Raw genomic sequence first — 20,419 nt, forward strand, 5'->3', positions numbered from 1 at the left:
TCTCTCTCTCTCTCTCTCTCTCTCTCTCTCTCCCTTCTTGCGTGCGGCTCGCGAACCGCATGTGACCCGCCACACACTCGCCACACGTGAACGTGCCCAAGGCTGATCCAGTCGCTCTGTCTCTCTCTACGGGACGGCCCGGCCCGCGAGTGCGAGAGAGACAGACTCTCGGAATGGGTCTGCCGGCTCCCGGTCGCCCAGCAGCGCGCTGGAGGGGTCATTCACCGGTCGGCGCGGCGCGGCCAGCGGCGCAACCAATGGGCAGCGGCGGCGTCAACTAGAACGCACTCCAAGCCGGACGGAGCGGCAAGGCACGCCACGCCACGCCACACCGGGACCGGGAGAGCCCTCCACTGGAAAACGCTGCCAACGTCGCACAGTGGATTTGCCAGAAGACCGGTGGAGGCGGCCAAAAGACGCGTTTTGAGCTCCAAAGTCGCTACACAGGACTCGAACCGAACGTGTGACCCGACCAATGGATTCCTCGTGCCGAGCGCAGTCCATTGGTGGGGTCACACGGTCGGTTCGGGTCCCATTTAGCGACTCTGGAGCTCAAAACAGGTCCAGAGTTTTGGCCGCCTCCACGCAGCGCGCCTGCGGGCGGCGGGATAGGCCGCCACGCGAGACACTCGAGCGTTGCGGGCTGGCCTACCCTGGACTTGACAGGCGCTCCAACTCCCAGCTCGGTTTGCGTTTCCGAGGTGAGGGACGGGTCCGGGGTTCGATTCCCGCTCCCACCGTCGCTTATTTTCGGCTTTTGTTTTCCACCCGACAGTGTACACTGCAAAAAGAAATTTCGGCAAGGTACGGGCGGTCCAGTTAAAAAATTGATCATGTCGAGACTGTTCGGTCCCTTTTTGGTCCTTTTTCTAGTGTAGCGGGGCGGGGGCGGCGCAACCTCTAACCTCTTTCCCACAGGTCGCGGCGTGGCGGCGAGGCGCGGCGCGGCAGGCTTTTCCAGGACTTGGAGTCGCAATCCTACCACCACACTGTCGGTCAGTGGCACAGCGGGCACAGCGGGCGCAGCCGGCACAGCCCCGCACGGGCCACAGTGTAGGCACAGCCGGGTGGGGACTGCCGTGCCGTTCCGAACCATCATCGCTCTGTCTCCCTCACACTCGCAGGGCGTCCCGCTGGGGTGCGAGAGAGACAGAGCGGTGGAGTGCGAGGGCGGGCGACGGCGCACAGTGGGCCAGAAGACCGGTGGAGGCGGCCTGGACGCGTTTTGAGCTCCAGAGTCGCTAAAAGGGACTCCAACCGAACGTGTGACCCCACCAATGGATTGCTCTCCGAACGAGGAGTCCATTGGTGGGGTCACACGTTCGGTTCGAGCCCTGTTTAGCGTCTCTGCATCTCAAAACGCGTCAGGAATTTTCACCGCCTCCACCGGTCTGGCCCACTGTACGGGCCATGCACTTGGGGACGTGCACATTTCACGTAACAATTCCAAACACGTAGTTATTTTTATTTCAAAATGCGAAATATTTTCGGTCCGAGGACTTGAACGCAAGGCCAGCCTCTTTGATTCCCAGATCCTCACGACAATTGCTTCCGGCCTGCGCTCAAAAGGTTTACGATTTTCCAACCTTGCTGCTCGCTCGACTCATTCCGAGACGGCGCACCGAGGCCTTGCTCGCTCCGTCCCGGGTTCGACTCCCGCCCACGCGGCCTAATTTTTTTCCCCCGCTTGTTGCTCCCGATTCCACGCGAGGCCGCGCCGCCGCGCTGAACTCGCAGGTGGCACTTCATCGATAAGGGGATGCACGCCTTCTGTTATTATCTCTCTCTCTCCCTGACCGACTTGGTGGTGCTGCTGGGCGACTCGTCTGTCTCTCTCGCACCCCTCCGGGCCGCGCCGCGAGTGCGAGAGAGACAGAGCGATGTTCGGAGTCAACCTGATGCTGGCGCCGCCGCTCGCGTGTGGCGCCGTGACCCGGTAATCACTGTCTCCACCTATTCGACTGGCCTTATCAACTTTCCGCTCTCTCTCTCTCTCTCTCTCTCTCTCTCTCTCTCTCTCTCTCTCTCTCTCTCTCTCTCTCTCTCTCTCTCTCTCTCTCGGCCCCGCCCTCGCCTCTGATAAGCGGCTATAAGTCGCGGGCCGCTCCAAAGCGGCGCGTCAGTCATTGTGTCGGCACCTAGCACACGAAATAATTGGTGAGTGATCGACACGTATTGTGTGCCGCGGGGGTGTTATTTCATTTCGCAAACGGGCCGAGCGGATAACAAGGCATCGATTCGGCAATAGGGTCTAGAAATGAAGTCAAGTCCCGGAAATGTTTTTGTTAGAGGAGCAACTTTTTTTTTGCTGTTGGATGTGGAGTGAAAAATTATTAAGGTCAAAATCGGAAACTGCATTGATCCCTGGTGGGAAGGCTGGGGTCCACAGTGGGCCGGACGACCGGTGCAGGCAGCCGCAGCTCCACAATCACTAAGTACGACTGGAACCGAACGTGTGACCCCACCAATGGATTGCTCTCCGAACGAGGAATCCATTGGTGGGGTCACACGTTCGGTTCGAGTCCCGCTTAGCGACTCTGGAGCCCAAAACGCGTCCGGGATTCTGGCCGCCTCCACCGGTCTCCTGGCCCACTGTGGACCCCAAGGGCGAGGGGAGGCGGGCCTGCACCCGAAGCCAAGCCGCCCTCATTAGGGCAAACCAGACCGGGCGGGTGTCGCCGGCGACCTTGGCATTTCGCTGCAGCGCCCCACCAGGCCAGGCCGCCAACGATGCCGTTTTCGCGGCAAGGGGAGTTGAACCTCGCGACCTCCAGCAGTGCCAGACTTCCATCCAGAAGCGCCGAGTCTGGGGCAATTCTGGCACGGCAGGATGAGACGAAGGAGGCGCCGCGCCACTGTATTCCGCTGGGACGTTACACTGATAAAACCACACCGAAAAAATAGATTGTTTTGTCTGCGTTCGGCGGCCTGCTAAATCAATATTTTTAATTTAAATCTCTGTGAACGGTCCAAACGAAACGTCCTGTGAGGTATAGTCCTTAGACGAGGCCTTAGCAGAGCAGCATTCGCTCCTTGCCTGGAGGACGGCGGGCTCGTTCTGCTTTAGGCTCAGGCCGTGTCAATCCAGGCTGGATCGGCCATCTCCAGCGTTGCACAACTAAATAGGGTAGCCCTGCGCCGTGCCACGCCATGGCCACGCCATGCCACGCCACTGCATCGTTCCCACGGCAGTAATGACAGTGTATCGCCACTGCCGTTCCCATGGAGACGTTTCCGTGATCTGGCCCTCTGAATCCGAAAGTCCATGTGGTCGCTCTGTCTCTCTCGCACTCGCGGGGCGTCCCGTTCGAGTGCGAGAGAGACAGAGCGACGACTCTGCGACCGGCGCAGCAGACGACTTGGCGTAGGTTCAGACCGGATGTGATGTCGTCCAGCGGGCTGATCCCGAAGGACCTGTCTCTCTCGCACCCCTGCGGCACGCCCCGCGAGTGCGAGAGAGACAGAGGGGTGCTTCAGAATCCGTTCGCGTCGCGTTCCGGAACACGTTTTCGTCGCGACAGTCTGGTTTCGGAGCGCGCTCCAGACGCAGTGCGCTCGCTCCGTCTCTCTCTCTCTCTCTCTCTCTCTCTCTCTCTCTCTCTCTCTCTCTCTCTCTCTCTCCGCCACGCCCCGGCGCGCGTTCCATAACGGCGTGTGTGAAAAACGAGACCAGCATTGACCGGTGGTCACTGTGACAACGGCACTAGTAAACTGGAAGAAGAAATTGCAGGGGCTGCTCCTCCGGAGAAAGTGGCACACTGTAACTTTTAGTTGTTTTTTTTTAATTCTATTTTTTATTTGTATTTTTTTTTTTGCGAGGTGCACAATTTTTTTTTTGCGAGGTGCACTGTAGGCCCTCAGCCGAAAAAAAAACCGGCCTGTTCCTTTTGTCTCGTCCGTCTTAAAAGCCATGGGAACTAAACGGGCGCGAGGGGAGGGGAGTGGGTCCACTGTAGGGCCATTGAAAAATGACCAGCGCGTCTGTCCCAGCCTTCGGTCCGTCTCCCCCCGGGGGCATTGTTCTACAGTCCCAGACAAAAGTCTGGCCGATAAGACAAGGTGCGTAGCGCCGTACCGCACCGCCAGTGTGCCCGATGTCTGCACCCAATCACATCTCCCTAATGAGGCTGAGGCACTTTAAAAAAGAAACTTCCCTTTTTACTATGGACTCATTACGCAATCTACTTTGACCATGAGACTCGCGTTCTAGCACACTCTCGTATGTGCCAACGTTAAATTGTTTGGGCTCGCTTTTTCACAGTGCATCGAGCACTTTCTTCCTGAACCGTGAATCGCCTTTGATTTTCAAAGGACAGCGTTTGCGCTCAATGAAACCGAAAAGTCGTCCCGTCCTGAGGCGGGCGCCGCCGCCGCTCTGTCTCTGGCGTCCCGCTGGAGTGCGAGAGAGACAGAGACGATGACGCTTCGGGCTGTCAGCCTGCCCGCGCCTGCCCTTGTCCACGAGCCAAAGCCTTACCGTGGCGGAGAGTAAGAGTGGACGACGCGTGCCCCCCCCCTCTCTCTCTCCCTCCTGTTTGGCAGTGTAGCCGCCCTTTCACGCGGGCCATCGGCCTGCCCTGCTAGCAGTGCAGCAGCGAGGGCACGGCCAGGCCGGCCAGGTTAATGGGGCCATGGAGAGGCCCCAGGCTGCTTAAGGTTTTCCCCCCGAAGGGAATTCCCTCTGCTCCGGTTCGGCAATGAGTGAGTGGTCCATTGCGCGCGCCGAGCGCCCCAGTCCCGTTTCCACAGCCTGCCTCGCACAGTGGATTTGCCAGAAGACCGGTGGAGGCGGCCAAAACTCTAAATCCAGTGTGCCTCGATCGAGGAGCCCAGGTCGAAAACGCGTGCAAAGACAATGCTGCCAATACAATCATTTCCTTTAAAAATGTCTTTCACCACATTGATTTGACTCCATTGTTTTACAGTGTAGCACTGCTTGGGCTAGGCGCCATGTGCCCCGCATTAAGGACTCTCGATTTGAATTTAATCGCCCGGTATTTATCCTCTGCACGGCACTTTATGCTCCGCCCAACGACTCGGATGAGTTATTCGCGGCGAGGCCTTGTCTTCTTTACGCTCCACTATCGGCAGATAGTTTGATTTAGGTGTCTGTCTGTCTGTCTGTCTGTCTGTCTGTCTGTCTGTCTGTCTGTCTGTCTGTCTGTCTGTCTGGCCTTCCCCGCCCCGTTACAGTGGCGGAGTGGCGCTCTTTTCTCGCCGGGATGTTGGCAGCGGCGGCCTGCCCGGCCCACTGGACTCCACAGTGGACCAGCAGACCAGCTGACGAGGCGATTACCCGCAGTGTTACCAACTTACATAATAATTAACCAGCAGCAGGCAGCCGGCAACGCGGCACCGGCGGCGCACAGTGGGCCAGAAGACCGGTGGAGGCGGCCAAAACTCTAGACGCGTTTTGAGCTCCAGAGTCGCTAAATGGGCCTCGAACCGAACGTGTGACCCCACCAATGGATTGCTCTCCGAACGAGGAATCCATTAGGCGTTCGGTTCTAGTCCTCTTTAGTGACTCTGGAGCTCAAAACGCGTCCAGAGTTTTGGCCGCCTCCAACAGTCTTCTGGCCCACTGTGCGGGACTGACCCGTCAGGCCGGCCAACCGACGCCCAGTCTCGCTGTCTCTCTCGCACTCGTGGGCCGGCCCGCTGGGCTGCGAGAGAGACAGCGTGACGAGGGGCAGATCGTGCCCATGAGGATCTCGTGTAAACTAGCACGGAAATCAAGTCCAGGCGACTATTTCTCTGGCCTTTTTCCAACGAGTGCGCGCTGTCTTCTGGCAGTGTCCAGCCGAGTCGAGCCTCCAGCCCACTCGACTCGCTGGAGGCAGATTTGGCGCGTCGTTCGTCTCTGTCGGCCGCCGCACAGTGGGCCAGAAGACCGGTGGGGGCGGCCGAAACGCCGAAACTGCAGACGCGTTTTGAGCTCCATAGTCGCTGAATGGCACTCGAACCGAACGTATGACCCCACCGATGGATTCCTCGTTCGGAGAGCAATCCATTGGTGGGGTCACACGTTCGGTTCGAGTCCCATTTAGCGACTCTGGAGCTATCAAAACGCGTCTAGAGTTTTGGCCGCCTCCACCGGTCTTCTGGCCCACTGCGCGGCGGCTGGACTCCAGACTCCAGTCTGGTCGAAGTACGGCGGTGCGGCCGGCAGTAGAAGCGAAATGCATTTCGTTCTTCGTTGCCCCACCGCGGCGCGGCTTGCTAAACTCCTCAGACTGAGGCGAATTTCGACGGATGGCGTCGAAGGATGGGGTGCGCCGCTGCCGGCCCGCCAGCCAGCGGCCGGCGCCCCACGAGAGCGAGAGAGACAGAGCGACGACTCTCCGTCTGCTGGCTGCACGTACGCTGTGCGGACGCGTGATCTGTGTCAATGTTCGTCGTCGCGGCGGTACGGCGTGCAGCACGTCGCTCTGTCTCTCTCGCACCTCCGCGGAACGCCCCACGAGTGCGAGAGGGACAGAGCGACGCAGTGCAGCGAGTGCAGTCGCTTTGCATGCGTGCGGCCTTCGGCGGTACTTTCCGGCCGCGGGTTCGAATACCGGCCGCGGCACTTTTTCTTTCTTCCTTTTCCTCGGTTTGGCCCGACCCTCGTACTTCCCGCGAGCACCCCCTGCGAGAGAGAGAGAGAGAGAGAGAGAGAGAGAGAGAGAGAGAGAGAGAGAGAGAGAGAGAGAGAGAGAGAGAGAGAGAGAGAGAGAGAGAGAGAGAGGTGCTTTATCCCAGCCGTTGCATCACGGCGTAATCCGACCGCCACTGCAAAAATGAACACTCGGCTGTAGCAGAGCGGGAGGCCTGAAGTCAGCGTCGCTCTGTCTCTCTCGCACCGCTGCGGGACGTCCCACGGGTGCGAGAGAGACAGCGACCAGAGCAACACCACCAGCCTCCCGGTGCGCGGTGGCCGTGGACTCTAGCACACCTGTCTCCCTCGCCCTCTCTCTCTCTCTCTCTCTCTCTCTCTCTCTCTCTCTCTCTCTCTCTCTCTCTCTCTCCGGCGTGCACCGAGTGCGATAGCAGCCGATGCAGTGTAACGCAGTGTATCCCCGAACGATGTGAGCCAAGGTCGTGATATCACAGCGCGCAGCTGGGGGGCGTACCGAAAGGCGGGGAGGGGGGGGGGCACTAGTTCCGCGTCGTACGATATCACCCGCTCTGGCAGCAGGACGTGCAAGAGAGAGAGAGAGAGAGAGAGAGAGAGAGAGAGAGAGAGAGAGAGAGAGAGAGAGAGAGAGAGAGAGAGAGAGGCACGGTCCGCGTGTCCAGATAGTCCAGATTCACCAAAACGTGTCTTCGTATTACGCGCACTGCCGCTCGGCCGGTGAGGTAATGGAGTCCGTTCCATCCCGCATGACAGCTTGCCTGTCCTGACGTAAGGCGGCGAGGCTTGAGCGAGGCGTGCTCCAGTTCGCTATACTTATCAGTGCACTAGGCTAAGGGACTAGGTTAGGGACGGCCCCCCAGCAGGCCGGCAGGCCCCAAGGGTGGGTCACGTTTGCCCTTTTCCCATCGTGTCGCCGGCCTAACAGTGTAGCGCCAGCCGTGTCGTGCAGCGTGGCGTTGTACACATCCACGCCGCCTGGCCTTCCCGCCACTTTTGACCCTTTTTGACCACCCACTCTCATTTTTTACATTTTTGATATTTTTAGAACCTTTTGACCACGCACGGTTTCTATTGATCCTGATCCCCTCTTGTTGCCCAGAAGGGGCAATGTAGGGCTCCCCAGAGCGACTAGACGCAGTCGCGGATCGCGAGCTCATGATTTGACAAAGCGCCACATTTTTATTGGCCCGTTTCCTAATCGGCGCTCTAGATGGCAAAATGGAGGCATAAAATTTTACAATCGAGCCATTCTCCCTCCCACTGGCGGCCCGCGTACAGACAGAACTCGCCGTTTTCAAACTTCTCGCGTCGCTCTGTCTCTCTCGCATCTGTACAGCACGCTTCATGAGTGCGAGAGACAGACACGGAGTCGAATCCGTCGCCCCATTTGACGACCCAGCGCCCTCGTTTGAACAGAGCAGGGCGGCCAACACGCAGCCAACTTCCCCTTTCCGTTTTCGCGGCGTCATGTTGGTACCGCGCACTGCGGTTCAGTGACCCCGCCACTGTGACGTAAACAATAACAAAAACATGCACAGCTGATGGCACAATGCGATACCTCCGGTGCGAGTTCCTTGCTGCTGCGCTAAATTGAGCACGTCGGCGGTACTTACAGAATCGGACCCGCAGACGACACGCCGGCCCTTGGTTTCTCCGGAGGTGAGTTTTCTGTCGGTCAGCGGACGCTACACGCGTGAGGTGAGATTGCTGGCGACCTTAACCTACACGAACCGCGAGCCTTCGGCAGGATTCCTCTGCAGACTGATTCCGAGAGTCGTTGTCGTCGCTCTGTCTCACTCACGCCGCGTCCCGCGAGGGTGCGAGAGAGGCAGCTCGGAATCAACGTTCTGTCGGGTCGGTACCCTTGATACTTTTACGCTCAATTTGAGTGAGTCGGCGTGCCGAGCCGAGGCCCTGGCCGGTCCTGGCACTGGCCGGCAAGCCCGTGTCCTGTCCGCCCAAGGCCGCAGATTATCGTGCGAACAGCAGACTGATTCCGAGAGTCGTTTTCGTCGCTCTGTCTCTCTCGCACTCATACGGATCGCCCCACGAGAGCGAGAGAGACAGAGCGACGAAGCCCTGCTGTCCGCCCGTTTAGCCGGCAGTTTGAACGTTGGACCGAGAGTCGACCTGCCTAGGCTGGCCTAGGCTGACTCAGAACACTGCACGCCCCGTGCGTGCGAGAGAGACAGAGCGACGAAAGCTCTGTCTAGAATTGGCCCGCTGGACCTAATCTCGGACCTCGGACCCCTCGGACTCTGGCTTTGGCCGAACCGAACCAAAGTTGCGTCCGCTCCCCGCGTCACGTCATCAGCTGGAGCACGGCTGGACTGTCTCTTTCTCTCTCTCTCTTTCTCTCAAACTTCTCAGAGCAGTTTGCGCTAATTTCCTGATTTGCGTTGAGCCCTCTGGCCTGGCAGGTGAACTGCATGTTTGGAATACCTGAGTTTGCGCAGCGCCTGCTGGGTTGACTTTGTCTGAGAAAAAAAGCAATCCAGTTCGCATAGGCACTCATTATGGCTGTGTGCTGCAAGAGCAGTGTTTAGACATGCGCCTACAATTTATTTGAGGTGCTGTGTTGTTAGGGTGTGAGGGTCACACTACTAATATTGTCATAAAAATTTTAGTTTGTACAAATTTATCACGTACGTGAAGAGCTGTGGGAAGACCTTCTTCATAAAGAAATGTTTTCCATCGAAATAGAACTCTTTGATACTTACTGGAGTGCGTACTATAATAATTTGTTGCTCGTCTAAAATTTTAGAAATTTTGATGCAGTTTGTTGCGAATTGTTCAACAAGTAGTCCACTAAGTACATAGTAAAAATCTTCTCATATCAGGAGGAAAGAATTATTTAAAAAGAAGGTGACAAACTCCCCCAGTTTGTTATCACCTGAAGTTAACTAAGCTTTTCAAGGGAGAGTGCATGTAGTAGTGAAAGTAAAAAGAAAAAGGAAGACTGGTGTTGTAGGAGTGGGGGTCATGGAGGATTGGAGTGGGGAGTTCTTATGCCTGTTGCCGCTGCTGCCTCCACCGGCCTCCCCTTCACCGGCCCTCCTCCCTCCTCCCTCCGCCCCTCTCTCCCACCGGCCCACCTCCCACTCCCCATTCCCTCACCGCCCGCCCCCTCCCCCCCGCCCGCCGGGCCCCACAACACTGGTGTTGTTAGCTGTTGAGCCAGTCTCTTCCCAGCGGCTGGGGACTCAGCCTGTCTGTATGAGTGTGTGTGCTAACCAGAGGACAGAGCAGATCTATTCTGCTTCTTGTCCCCAGTAAGAGTGTAGTGCAGTTAACATAGGGACAACTTATTGAAAGTGAGTTTGCGTCAAGATATGTGCGACAGTGAATCCTGAGTGTGTTTGTGTGTGCACCGTCCCCCCTGGATACAAGGATATGTGCTGAGCAAGTGAATTTTCTTCTGTTTGCAGTGAAAATGAGCTTAAAAGCATCAGTAGTGATTGTGAGTGTGGTGATAGCAGCAACAGCAGTTTTGGCTCTTGAAAATGGATTGGCCAGAACACCACCCATGGGATGGCTTGCCTGGGAGCGCTTCCGCTGCAACACTGACTGCAAAAATGATCCCGACAACTGTATCAGGTAAGCTCATAATTTCCATTCCACTTTTTCTTTATCTTCTCTTTATCTATTTATTTTTTTAGCTTCAGAAAAAAATTACTGATATCATTTTAAGAAAAAAAATTCATTCACTTAAATAAATTTCTGTGTAGTTGGATTAAGTGTGGCATTTATTGCACCAGATTTTAAAATAAAAATCTAGCAGGAAATTTGAATATTTTTTTTAGTTTTTGTTTTTTAACTTTTTTTAGAGTGTATGTTGCTCATCAAAACAATAGCTGTCTGTTTGAAAAATATTAACGTACGTAGAAAACAAATATTGAAGTGATCTTTCAAAACAACCAGTTAGTGAGCAGTCTTCTTCTTTTTTTTTAGTTTAGTTTCATTTGTTTTTAAATTTGATCAATTACAGTTGAAATCCTGTTACATCCTCAATCAACTTTCTTTTACTTAGAAATGAACCCATCTATGCCCACTTTTGAATTTATTTTTTGAGTTGATAGTTCAAGGAAAATTTGCCCTAACACTGCTTCTGGGTTCTAGTGAAAAATTATTCAGGACCATGGCAGACTTGGTGGTGTCAGAAGGATATGCGGATGTAGGATATGAATACATCAATGTGGATGACTGCTGGTTGGAAAAGGAGAGAAGCTTTTCTGGTCAGCTTGTAGCTGATAGGCAGAGATTCCCAAGTGGTATGCGGGCTCTTGCTGACTATGTAAGTAGTAAATCTAGACTTTGAAATCCTGTTTGTTCCTAAATCTTCCCCATACCACATGTGCTGTAATTGCGGGCCATTTTCAGGTGCACTCTAAAGGACTTAAGTTTGGAATTTATGAGGACTTTGGCAACTACACTTGCGCGGGCTACCCCGGAGTTTTGGGCTACTTGCAGCTAGATGCGCAGACCTTTGCTGAGTGGGATGTTGATTATGTTAAGCTGGATGGGTGCTATGCCCACCCGAGTGAAATGGACAGAGGTATGCCGTTTCCTGTTGATTAATTTGCCTTGTGTTTGTCAACACAAACTTTCTTTAATTTTTATTTCTTGGAACACAGGTTACCCTGAGTTTGGATACCATTTGAATCGCACTGGTCGTCCCATGATCTACTCATGCAGTTGGCCTGTCTATCAGATCTATGCAGGAATGCAGGTGAATCCTTTCCCAAGTTTACCCTGTTCCCCTCTGAAGTACAACTCTACTTAACATTTTTGTTTTGTTTTGCACAGCCAAACTTCTCTTCTATTATTGAGCATTGTAATCTTTGGCGCAACTATGATGACATTCAGGATTCCTGGAAAAGTCTTGAAACAATCTTTGATTACTATGGTGACAATCAAGATGTGATCATTCCCAATGCAGGACCTGGTCATTGGAATGACCCTGACATGGTGGGTTTTCAAACGTGTTTGCTCATTATATTGTTCTTAAATTTTGTTCATGTTTATTTAAAATGTTATGGTGAAGAAAAATAATGATTTGTTAGAGTACTAACAATAATTTGTTTGTTCTCAGCTCATCATTGGCAACTTTGGTTTGAGCTATGAGCAAAGTAAGACTCAAATGGCTCTGTGGGCTATCCTTGCTGCCCCTCTGCTTATGTCTGTCGACCTCAGAACAATTAGGCCAGAGTACAAAGCTATCCTGCAGAACAAAAAAATTATTGCTGTTGACCAGGATCCTCTGGGAATCCAAGGCCGACGAATCTACAAGGTACATTTTGGCTTATGTCATAAACATCTGTATGGAGTGTCATCTTTGTGAATTGACAATAACTAATTGTGCAATTTCCTCTGCAGCACTCCGGCATTGAGATTTGGGCTCGCCCCATCACCCCTACCTTCCAGAACTACTACTCCTATGGCCTTGCCTTCGTGAACCGTCGTGTGGATGGCACACCTTCTGACATTGCTGTCACTCTTCAGGAACTGGGACTTTACAACCCTGGAGGCTATGCAGTTGAGGTAGGTTCACTAAGTCTAGCCAGGCTCTTAATCACACTTAAGATGTGAAAACTGACTAGATATTGTGGTTTTAGGACCTGTATGAAGATGTGAGCTATGGAGTCCTGACTCCCCAGACCAAGATCAAAGTCAAAGTAAACCCATCTGGCGTGGTCATCCTTCGTGCTGACGTTCGACCCACAAGAGCTCTCGCCCAGCAGTTCCTAGAGGCGCGCACTCCATATGATCCATATCAGCAAGTTTTCCAAGTGCGCCGCAGTAGCTTTCAGAAGAAATAAATTATTTTAAGTTATGTTTTTTGCCTTATTGTGGCTGACTTTGATATCATTTTAAAATTGGAAAAGAATTGTGTATGTGAAATGGACCAATGTTTCATGCTTCACCAAGCTGTCTTTAATTTAAGTGCTTCTGGCTTAGGTCACTTTGTGTGCATAATTTGTCTGGCTTCAAGTTTCCCAGTAAAACATGGCTGTGCCCATCATTGATGTGCATCATTTCAACTGAATTTCACAGACAGCTGGTGAGAAATTAAGACTGCTTAAAACAAAAATGATATTGAAGCATCCTTTTTACTGTAGTTTTTCAAACAACGAAGCAAAAGTGCAATATTATTGTTGTTACTTCATTCTGATTTATCTTTCCTATAATTAATATATCTGAACCTTCTCAGGTAAGAAGGCCAAATACATTTCCTCGACCTTTTTCAGCTCAGAGTTGTATATTTATGACATAACTGAATCATGAAGAGACTGATGAGGTATTTAACAGTCAAGCTGAGAGGAAGTTTACCATACCCTTAATTAAAAACATAGTGACTACTCTTTTTTATTATTTTTCCTCCAAAAATTAGTGTTTTAAAACACTTTTTTTTTTACTTTGTGTGTGCTACCTATGGTTTGGCCAACTGAGTTACACATTTTGTGCCATTCTTGTAAACATGCAGTTTGGTGGTTTCATATTAATCATCCAAACAGCTGTTCATCTTGTAGAGACTTGTCCTGCCCTTGTAGAATGTTGTATTGTAAATATAAATGTGAAAAGAGACAGTTGCAACATGCAATCAAAATGTGACAAGTCTGTATTAGATGTAAAGCATCAGTTGTTACAGGTCATGGCATAGGTCAAGCCTGGTGTAAAAATGTGATAAAACAAATTGAATTTGTGTTTTGTTCTTAAGATTATTTGTTTTATATTAATGTATGAATTGTGCACCAGTATTCAGAGGGAATTTATGCATTTATGTGTGTATGAATGTTTGTAAGTAATTGTGTTGTATTTGAGGATTCACAAACTGGGTGCCACTTGCAAAGCTAGATTTAACTTTTTTTATACCAATACAGTACTTTATTACAGCTACTAGTTGTTTTATACAGTTATTTATGTTAACTGATGTTTCTCTTTTCAAATTATATTTCTTCAAATATTTTTGTTTGTTTGTTCGTTTACTTGCCTGTGAGGCAAACCTTATAGACTTCTTTCTGTTTTGTATGATTTTTTTTGTTGAAACTGAGATAACTGGATTTACTGTAAATATTTAAAAATTGTTGTGTATATGAGTGTGCATCAAAATGGACTTGATTCTTATTTATAAACTCCATGTGTATGTTAGTTTTGTGGTAAAGTGTTAAGACATAAAATCCTCTGTGTACATGCATATATATCATTTTTACCTTATGTGATCTTTGCATAGTTGTATTAACACTAGGCACAATTTGTCTCTTCATTCCATATATTCCTAATTGGAATGAATAGTTTTACATCCTTGCAGTTAGATTGTACCCACCGTCATTCAACTTTTGTAGCTGCGATGCTACATTACAAACTGGAGCAAAACTGGAGATGATCGGATGAATGGCTATGTTGTTACAAAATAAAATTTAAAAGAATCAATCTTTTAGAACATTTATTTGCCACCCTACTGGTCTAGTCAGATAGATGTCTAAAATTTTTTCTGACAACAATTTGTACTTGATGCAGGTTGAGTCTTTGTTACAGTGATTTGTTTGACTGTCAAAGTGCAATCTAAAGGCACTTGACAGAGAACACTGTGGCCTTTCCAGTTGTAGGGCTTGCCAGTGTGTATGGAAATGTGCCACCAGGAAGCCCATGGCACACAGCTGCATGCTGTCCACTCTTGTGAAGAACAACCATTGCCCCCTGAAAGCTTGGGTACTTTGCAACAATACGCCTGATGGCTGTTTCTCCCGCTTGCTTTGGAGTCTGACCTCTTCTCATTTCCTCAACAGCTAAAAAACTGGAAAAAGCAATGCTTTACATATCATGACAAGCAAAGTTGCACATGCCTAGGCAATGATGGAGAACTACCTTGGAAGAAATCTCATCATAACGTCCCCATCTCCTGTAGCAGCTGCACCTCCGACGTCTTGGTCTGCATACGCTCCAGCGCCAGGAATTGGGGAGTCACCAACTCGTCTGCGTGATGAATGAAGGAAATGTTTCACGCTTGCTCTTGAAAAATAGACTATTAAATTGTTAATCATACTGACCCCGCTATTTTGTGCCGGGCACCATTTGTCGAAGTGCCTGCTGCAATCACCCCCTCAGCATCAATTGCAACCATTCCAACGGTGTCGTGATTTTGGGAACTGATCTCATTGCTGCTTTGGATCAAGTCTGCAGTGCTTATTTTATGGTTGGCTTTGTAAGGGCCGCAGCTACCCGTTGGATTAGGTGAAACATTCTAGGATTATAGATAGACAACAAAAGAAAATCGAAGGGGTCACATAATGTTTCTAAAACACGGCTCTTGCGAATTAAGAATTTTCCACTCATCCAATCTACATACCCTCCAAAAATTCGGTTGGCATTTATTTTGTTTCCACTTTTGCCATATTCCAAGTGAGTTGTTAGTACTTAGAGACTGCGCCTTGAAACCCATCTGCTTGGCAAATTTGGTTGCTTGATTGCCCGCTAGCATTGTGTGAGCTGTATGGTCAAGGACCTTTCTCGCTACAGAGATAGCATTCCGTATATTTCGCAGGTCACTGACTGCTCCAATATTCATAGTCACCCTAGAACCAACCATGTTAATTAAAGTCAATTTATTTTTGATTTAAAAATACAATCCTGCGGTATTAATCAATGCAAAACGTACCCATCCATGATCATGGCGTCCAGTGTTGTTTCACCTGTCTCATCGGGGCTGCCTCCGTACCCCACTGTACCATCACATTGCAGCTCCTCGCAAACACTGCATCCTCTTTCAACGGCATCAAGAGAAGAGCCCCTCTCTTTACTCAGGACTTCCCATGCTTCGACAAGAGACAGAAATAGCAAATTAAAGCGCTCTCATTTTCCCTCCACACAAGTCCCAAAAATGTGAAAAAAAAATAAGAAAGTAAAATGGTTGATGTTGCAAGAGTTCAATAAGGGCATTTCACAAAACAAATTGAAGAAATTGAAAATAAAAAGTTGAGGTCTATTTTGTTCAGATGGGACACCGGCAGGCTCTCTCAGACCGCCAGCACCGCCAGCGATTCATAGACGTGAGTTGGCAACCGTAACTCACCTTTGGCGCCGGCGCTTTGAAAGCCGTTGTCGGCCCAGGTGTTGACGACCACGGGGAAGGCGGCATTCTCCTTCTCCCTCGCCGAGTTGGAGGTTAGGGTGGCCGCGGCGCCGCCGAGCACCAGCCCCAGGACTATCAGCGCTTTGCAGTGGCCCATGTCCATGTCGTCGACGGGCGCGTCTGCTTCTGGTGTGGGCGCGTCGGGGTCCGCGACGGACGGGGCTGCCGACGGCCGCGCCTGTGCCGCGGAATGGTGAGGCAGGCTGTTTTCCCGGCAAGCCGGCACAGCAGGCAACAGCAGGTCCTCGTCGACTCGAGCTGACGGCGCGCTTCCGCAACGCTGTGTCAACACAGTCAAAAGGGCCCGTGGGTGCACCTACACTGCACTTCCCTGTCCGTGATCCGTGCTGTGCTGGCGCCGTGCCGGTAGGCAGCCCAACGCACATGCACGCCAACCTTTGCCTACCCACTGGGCGCTCGCGCTCGCGTTTGTGCCATCTCGGCCTCGGCTACTGTTTCACTTTCTAGAGCAGTACCGTACCTATTTACGGTAAGCAGGGACATCGGCCTCGCTAATGCATGCAGTTTTAAGTGTTCACGGGAACACCTTGCCGGTCGATTCAAATTTGGCGCCTTTTTCTGCAGTTGGCACACAGTTTGGAAATGGCCGCGAGCGCCAAAGACAACGACAACAACAGGCTGAAATTTCGACTTTGCGAAGGGAATTGAATCGTGTTGGACTATTGCACCCAGTCGGTTGAGTCACTGCTACGTAGTTTGGCAGCCATCTACAATCAGCGGCGGCGATCAACAGGTGTCACTCACCAGAAGTTGTGGAAAACTGGACAATGGCTCCAAGGATTAACCTCATTGTTGCTGTTTGTGAAAACTTTGGAATTGGAGTTAGTGGAAATTTGCCATGGAGATTGAAGTCTGAATTGGCCTTCTTCAAACGTATGACTTTAAGTACACAAGATGCTGCAAAGAAAAATATGGTCATTATGGGTCGCCGCACTTGGGATTCCATACCAGAGAAATTCCGTCCTTTACCTGGTCGAGTGAATGTCATTCTCTCAAGGCAACCCAGATGCAACAATCTCCCACAAGATGTGCAAGTTTTCTCTTCCTTTGAGGCTGTGGTCGACGCTCTTCAACAAGAATCAATGGCAGATAAAATAGAGACGGCGTGGGTCATTGGAGGATCGTCTGTGTACCAAACTGCTCTGAAATCACCATTTTGTCATCGTGTTTACCTGACCAAGATCAACAAGTCTTATGATTGTGATACTTTTTTGGAGCCAATTGAAGAAGAATACTTTACTAGAGTCCAAGACCCAGCTGTACCGCAAGACACCCAAGTCGAGAATGATACTACTTTTGACTATATTGTCTATGAACGAATATCTGGCACTTCTTAAACTTTGAAACTGTCATAACTCTCTAATGTAACAATTCAGTTTGATACTTGTGCCATCCTACAATGTTATGCTGTGTTGTTTCTTTCAACAATTTTTTACCTTACATTAAATTTAATTTTCTATTAAAACAATTTTAATTCATCCGTACCCTTTTTTAAAACATCAATTACATTAAAAGATCGCATTTTCACTCATACTTATCTCAGAGCGTCTGAGATTCAATTAAGAAATTGCAAATAGTGCAGACCGGTGCAGACAACAACTCACGAAGTTCAAATTTCAGCGCTACAAATGAGAATGTCCAGCTACTGTACTGCACACAAAAACCTAAGTTTTATGTCGAAAGTCGGCCTAGTATCAATAGATCTTGTGACTAAATCGTAGGTCAGCTTAAGTTTCTGTATAGAAGTGCCCATTTACTTCAAAATAATTCCAAAACTTCTTAATGTTTCACATATTTTTGTTACTTACGTTGGTACAGTAAAATGCCCGTGCTGCTTTTGTTCCGCAAGGCGGTGCGGTGTTTGTTGTGGTTCGACGATGTAGACACACGTTGGTTTACACACGTGTTTTACCATTTAGAGGAAAATGTCTTTCTTTATTCGTGATAAGCAGTCCAAAGGCAAGAGGCCCAAGAAGGAGGAAAAGAAGAAACGGACGGTATGCGTTTGAATTACTTGTTTCTTCATTATGCTGTGGCTCTGCCTCCGTAAAAAAGTGTTCTGCTGTTCTAACCTGGTCACGAAACTGGACAAACTTTTGATTTGGATAACGAATTTCACTTTATGAAATGTTTTTGTGGCAGTTGACTTCAGTTTCTTTGCAGCTTTTGTGTTGCACGATAGGTCTTCGGTTGAACCGCATTCACCATTTTATGGAAGTCAAGTTTGGTGTGACGGTGCCAATTTCTTATGCCTGTTCAATTTTTGTTTCAGTCATCAGAAGTCCAAAAGGCTAAAAGAAAGTACGAGGAAACTATAGGTGCTCATGAGAAGCATACCATTGAGAATAGTGATGACGATGAAGCTGAAGGAGCTACCAGTTCAGATGAAGATCTTGCCGAAACTACTCAAGAGAAGAAGCTCCGCTTGGCTAAGAAATACTTAGAAGAAATAGAAAGACAAGGCATGCTTAAAGATACATTTTTTAAAGCCTATTTCTCTCTTACTGTCCTCCAAATTTTTGTGAGTTGTCAATTTAACTTTATTTCCCTACAGAAAAAGAAAGAGCTGAATCAAAAGAGATTGACCGATCTGTGATTGAAAGCCGATTAAAACATGATTTGCTGGAAGAATCAGGAAAGATACACAAGTGTGTTGCTGATAATTATATTGGTTATGATGAGGACAATATTTCAATTTTGACATGCAAGGACCATAAACTTCCTGTGACTTGTTTAGTTATCTCTGCTGACAACCAATATGTTTATTCTGCATCTAAAGATTGTGTTATAGTCAAATGTAAGTCCCAATAATTGACATAATTTTTCAGTTGCTTTGACATGGAAGTGATTCTGTAATTTTTCTGTCTAACAGGGAGTTTAAAAGAAAAAAAGAAATTAAAAGCTACACCTCATTTTAAGAAATGTTCAGAAGAGTTAAAAGATAAATGCCATCAGCACAGGATATTGTCTTTGTCAGTGTCTACAGATGGAGAGTATTTGGTAGGTCAGCCCTTCAAATCATGTAGAACCTATGTAGATTTGATGAGCTTTCATTAACTTGTATTTTCGTACTTCAGGCCTCTGGTGATGAAGGAAAAATTATCATTATTTGGAATGCAGATACTTTACAACACATTCGCACCTTCACTGGGCATAAAGGTCCTATAACAGGACTCGCATTTAGGAAGGAAACTCATCAACTATTTAGTGCTTCATCTGACCGCTCAGTGAAGTATTGGAGTTTAGATGAAATGTCCTGCATTGAAACCTTGTAAGATTTAAGTTTTAGTTTTACACGTTTGAGCTTAACTTGATTATGCACAGAATAATGTCTTTAAATTGGCATTTTTATTTTTCAGATTTGGTCACCAAAGTCCCATAACAGCAATTGATGCATTGTCTAGAGAGCGAGCTGTAACAGCTGGAGGCAGAGATACTTCTATAAGAGTTTGGAAAATAGTTGAAGAGTCACAGCTTGTTTTCAATGGTCATCGGGGTAGCATTGACTGCGTCAAACTTCTTGATGAACAGCGTTTCATTTCTGGTGGTGATGACGGGTATGTTGAGGTATTTGTTTGAAACATAATTGTTGTAGGTAATATTCAAAAGTTAATGTTGTGCTCTCTATCTTTATAGTGTAGTCAGCGTATGGAGTGCCATGAAGAAGAAGCCTTTGTGCAGTGTGGTTGACACTCATGGCAAGGACACAGCCTCAAATGAACCAAATTGGGTATGCAGTGTTGCGGCCTACCTCAACACAGACCTCACTGCATCTGGTTTGTAAACAACAGAGAGCTGTATAGATCAGTTTATGTCTGCAAGAAAATAAATAAATTATTATGTTCTTAATTTACAGGCTCAAGGAATGGGAAGATTATGCTGTGGAAGAGTGGTCAGGGATTCAGAACACTTGAGTCAATGTTTCACATACCCATCAAAGGTTTCATCAACGGATTGGCTTTTACCTCCGATGGCCGACATCTGATTGCTGCTGTAGGACAAGAGCACCGGTTAGGTAGATGGTGGAGAGACGCTAGTGTAAAAAATAGTGTGGTGGTTATTCCTCTGAAACAGAAAACCTCTTAATTTATCACAATGACCAGTGGATTTATTTATTGCTTACCTCAAGCAGTTTGGTAATTTTGTTTCTAAAGACACTGTTTGCTTATGCCACTATGCATCTTTTGATCATTGATTGGAGGGTGCATACTGTTATTAATGTCACAAGTTTTCTTAGTTTTAGTAAGAAAATGTATTTTGTCTATAAATTGAATCAATCGCACATACGAAATTAAAGTTTATACCATTTCCGAGACATTTAATTTTAGTCCACTTTTCCAATAATCAATGCATCCCATTTCTCCCCAACCAGCTCAAAAACCAGCACAGACAACGTTCCACCGGCTGATGAGTGTGTGGTCTAGCCCCTAATGTTAATGGCATGATAGCGCCTGTGGATAGGCAGGGCCGCCTAGCGCACATGCCCGGTGGGCTGCCCACCCTTGACTTCACAGGCGCGCTGCAAGTGTAGTACCTGAGCTGGTGGCATGACTGCGGAATCGCCCTGCGGTTTTTGCACGAAATATCGAAAGCGAACAACGTGGTGGTCACAGTTAGCGGGGCGCGCGCCGCGACACTCCACTCCACGTGGT

At 49.0% G+C, this 20,419-nt stretch overlaps 4 protein-coding genes across 6 annotated transcripts; 3 read left to right on the top strand and 1 right to left on the bottom strand.

Annotated features, from left to right (window-relative positions):
* Window positions 1-2,133: 2,133 nt before the first annotated feature.
* LOC117644394 (alpha-N-acetylgalactosaminidase) lies at window positions 2,134-14,047 on the top strand. 3 transcript variants are annotated; one of them, XM_034383816.1, is made up of 9 exons: window positions 2,134-2,157; window positions 10,045-10,213; window positions 10,736-10,910; window positions 10,997-11,171; window positions 11,251-11,345; window positions 11,423-11,584; window positions 11,709-11,906; window positions 11,993-12,157; window positions 12,232-12,435. In XM_034383816.1, exons 2-9 carry the CDS (start codon window positions 10,050-10,052, stop codon window positions 12,433-12,435), a joined length of 1,338 nt encoding a protein of 445 aa, XP_034239707.1. In that variant the 5' UTR covers window positions 2,134-2,157; window positions 10,045-10,049. The 3 variants fall into 3 exon arrangements, with proteins under 3 accessions (XP_034239707.1, XP_034239706.1, XP_034239705.1); XM_034383815.1 differs by lacking the exon at window positions 2,134-2,157 and adding an exon at window positions 8,116-8,275; XM_034383814.1 differs by lacking the exon at window positions 2,134-2,157 and adding an exon at window positions 9,787-9,930 and having other exon boundaries at window positions 12,232-14,047.
* Window positions 14,044-15,986, bottom strand: LOC117644395 (N(4)-(Beta-N-acetylglucosaminyl)-L-asparaginase-like). Its single transcript, XM_034383817.1, has 6 exons — window positions 15,687-15,986; window positions 15,273-15,429; window positions 14,964-15,189; window positions 14,665-14,858; window positions 14,483-14,590; window positions 14,044-14,411 (listed from the first exon to the last, which is right to left on the bottom strand). Exons 1-6 carry the CDS (start codon window positions 15,847-15,849, stop codon window positions 14,180-14,182), a joined length of 1,080 nt encoding a protein of 359 aa, XP_034239708.1. The 5' UTR covers window positions 15,850-15,986; the 3' UTR covers window positions 14,044-14,179.
* A 132-nt stretch (window positions 15,987-16,118) lies between these two features.
* On the top strand, window positions 16,119-17,233 carry LOC117644396 (dihydrofolate reductase). The gene is made up of 2 exons (XM_034383818.1): window positions 16,119-16,236; window positions 16,332-17,233. The coding sequence occupies exon 2, from the start codon at window positions 16,535-16,537 to the stop codon at window positions 17,102-17,104; it is 570 nt and encodes a 189-aa protein (XP_034239709.1). The 5' UTR covers window positions 16,119-16,236; window positions 16,332-16,534; the 3' UTR covers window positions 17,105-17,233.
* A 371-nt stretch (window positions 17,234-17,604) lies between these two features.
* On the top strand, window positions 17,605-20,087 carry LOC117644393 (U3 small nucleolar RNA-interacting protein 2). Its single transcript, XM_034383812.1, has 8 exons — window positions 17,605-17,764; window positions 18,040-18,229; window positions 18,322-18,564; window positions 18,640-18,767; window positions 18,845-19,038; window positions 19,127-19,324; window positions 19,404-19,543; window positions 19,624-20,087. The coding sequence occupies exons 1-8, from the start codon at window positions 17,693-17,695 to the stop codon at window positions 19,851-19,853; spliced, it is 1,395 nt and encodes a 464-aa protein (XP_034239703.1). The 5' UTR covers window positions 17,605-17,692; the 3' UTR covers window positions 19,854-20,087.
* The last annotated feature ends 332 nt before the right edge of the window (window positions 20,088-20,419 follow it).

This window comes from Thrips palmi, unplaced genomic scaffold (genome assembly GCF_012932325.1).
Source record: "Thrips palmi isolate BJ-2018 unplaced genomic scaffold, TpBJ-2018v1 HiC_scaffold_18, whole genome shotgun sequence".
In the NCBI taxonomy this organism is placed as follows: domain Eukaryota; kingdom Metazoa; phylum Arthropoda; class Insecta; order Thysanoptera; family Thripidae; genus Thrips; species Thrips palmi.

Bases quoted from the DNA above. Each gene is read 5' to 3' on its own strand.
- LOC117644395 (XM_034383817.1), bottom strand. From the start codon at position 15,849: ATGGACATGGGCCACTGCAAAGCGCTGATAGTCCTGGGGCTGGTGCTC. The intron at 15,190-15,272 runs GTACGTTTTGCA...GGTTGGTTCTAG, and splicing joins GACGCCATGATCATGGATGG to GGTGACTATGAATATTGGAG. The intron at 14,412-14,482 runs GTAGTTCTCCAT...TGCTTTTTCCAG, and splicing joins ATGATGAGATTTCTTCCAAG to TTTTTTAGCTGTTGAGGAAA.
- LOC117644394 (XM_034383814.1), top strand. The intron at 10,214-10,735 runs GTAAGCTCATAA...TCTGGGTTCTAG, and splicing joins GATCCCGACAACTGTATCAG to TGAAAAATTATTCAGGACCA. The intron at 11,172-11,250 runs GTATGCCGTTTC...CTTGGAACACAG, and splicing joins CCCGAGTGAAATGGACAGAG to GTTACCCTGAGTTTGGATAC.
- LOC117644396 (XM_034383818.1), top strand. From the start codon at position 16,535: ATGGCTCCAAGGATTAACCTCATTGTTGCTGTTTGTGAAAACTTTGGA.
- LOC117644393 (XM_034383812.1), top strand. From the start codon at position 17,693: ATGTCTTTCTTTATTCGTGATAAGCAGTCCAAAGGCAAGAGGCCCAAG. The intron at 19,039-19,126 runs GTAAGATTTAAG...TTTATTTTTCAG, and splicing joins ATGTCCTGCATTGAAACCTT to ATTTGGTCACCAAAGTCCCA. The intron at 19,325-19,403 runs GTATGTTGAGGT...CTATCTTTATAG, and splicing joins ATTTCTGGTGGTGATGACGG to TGTAGTCAGCGTATGGAGTG.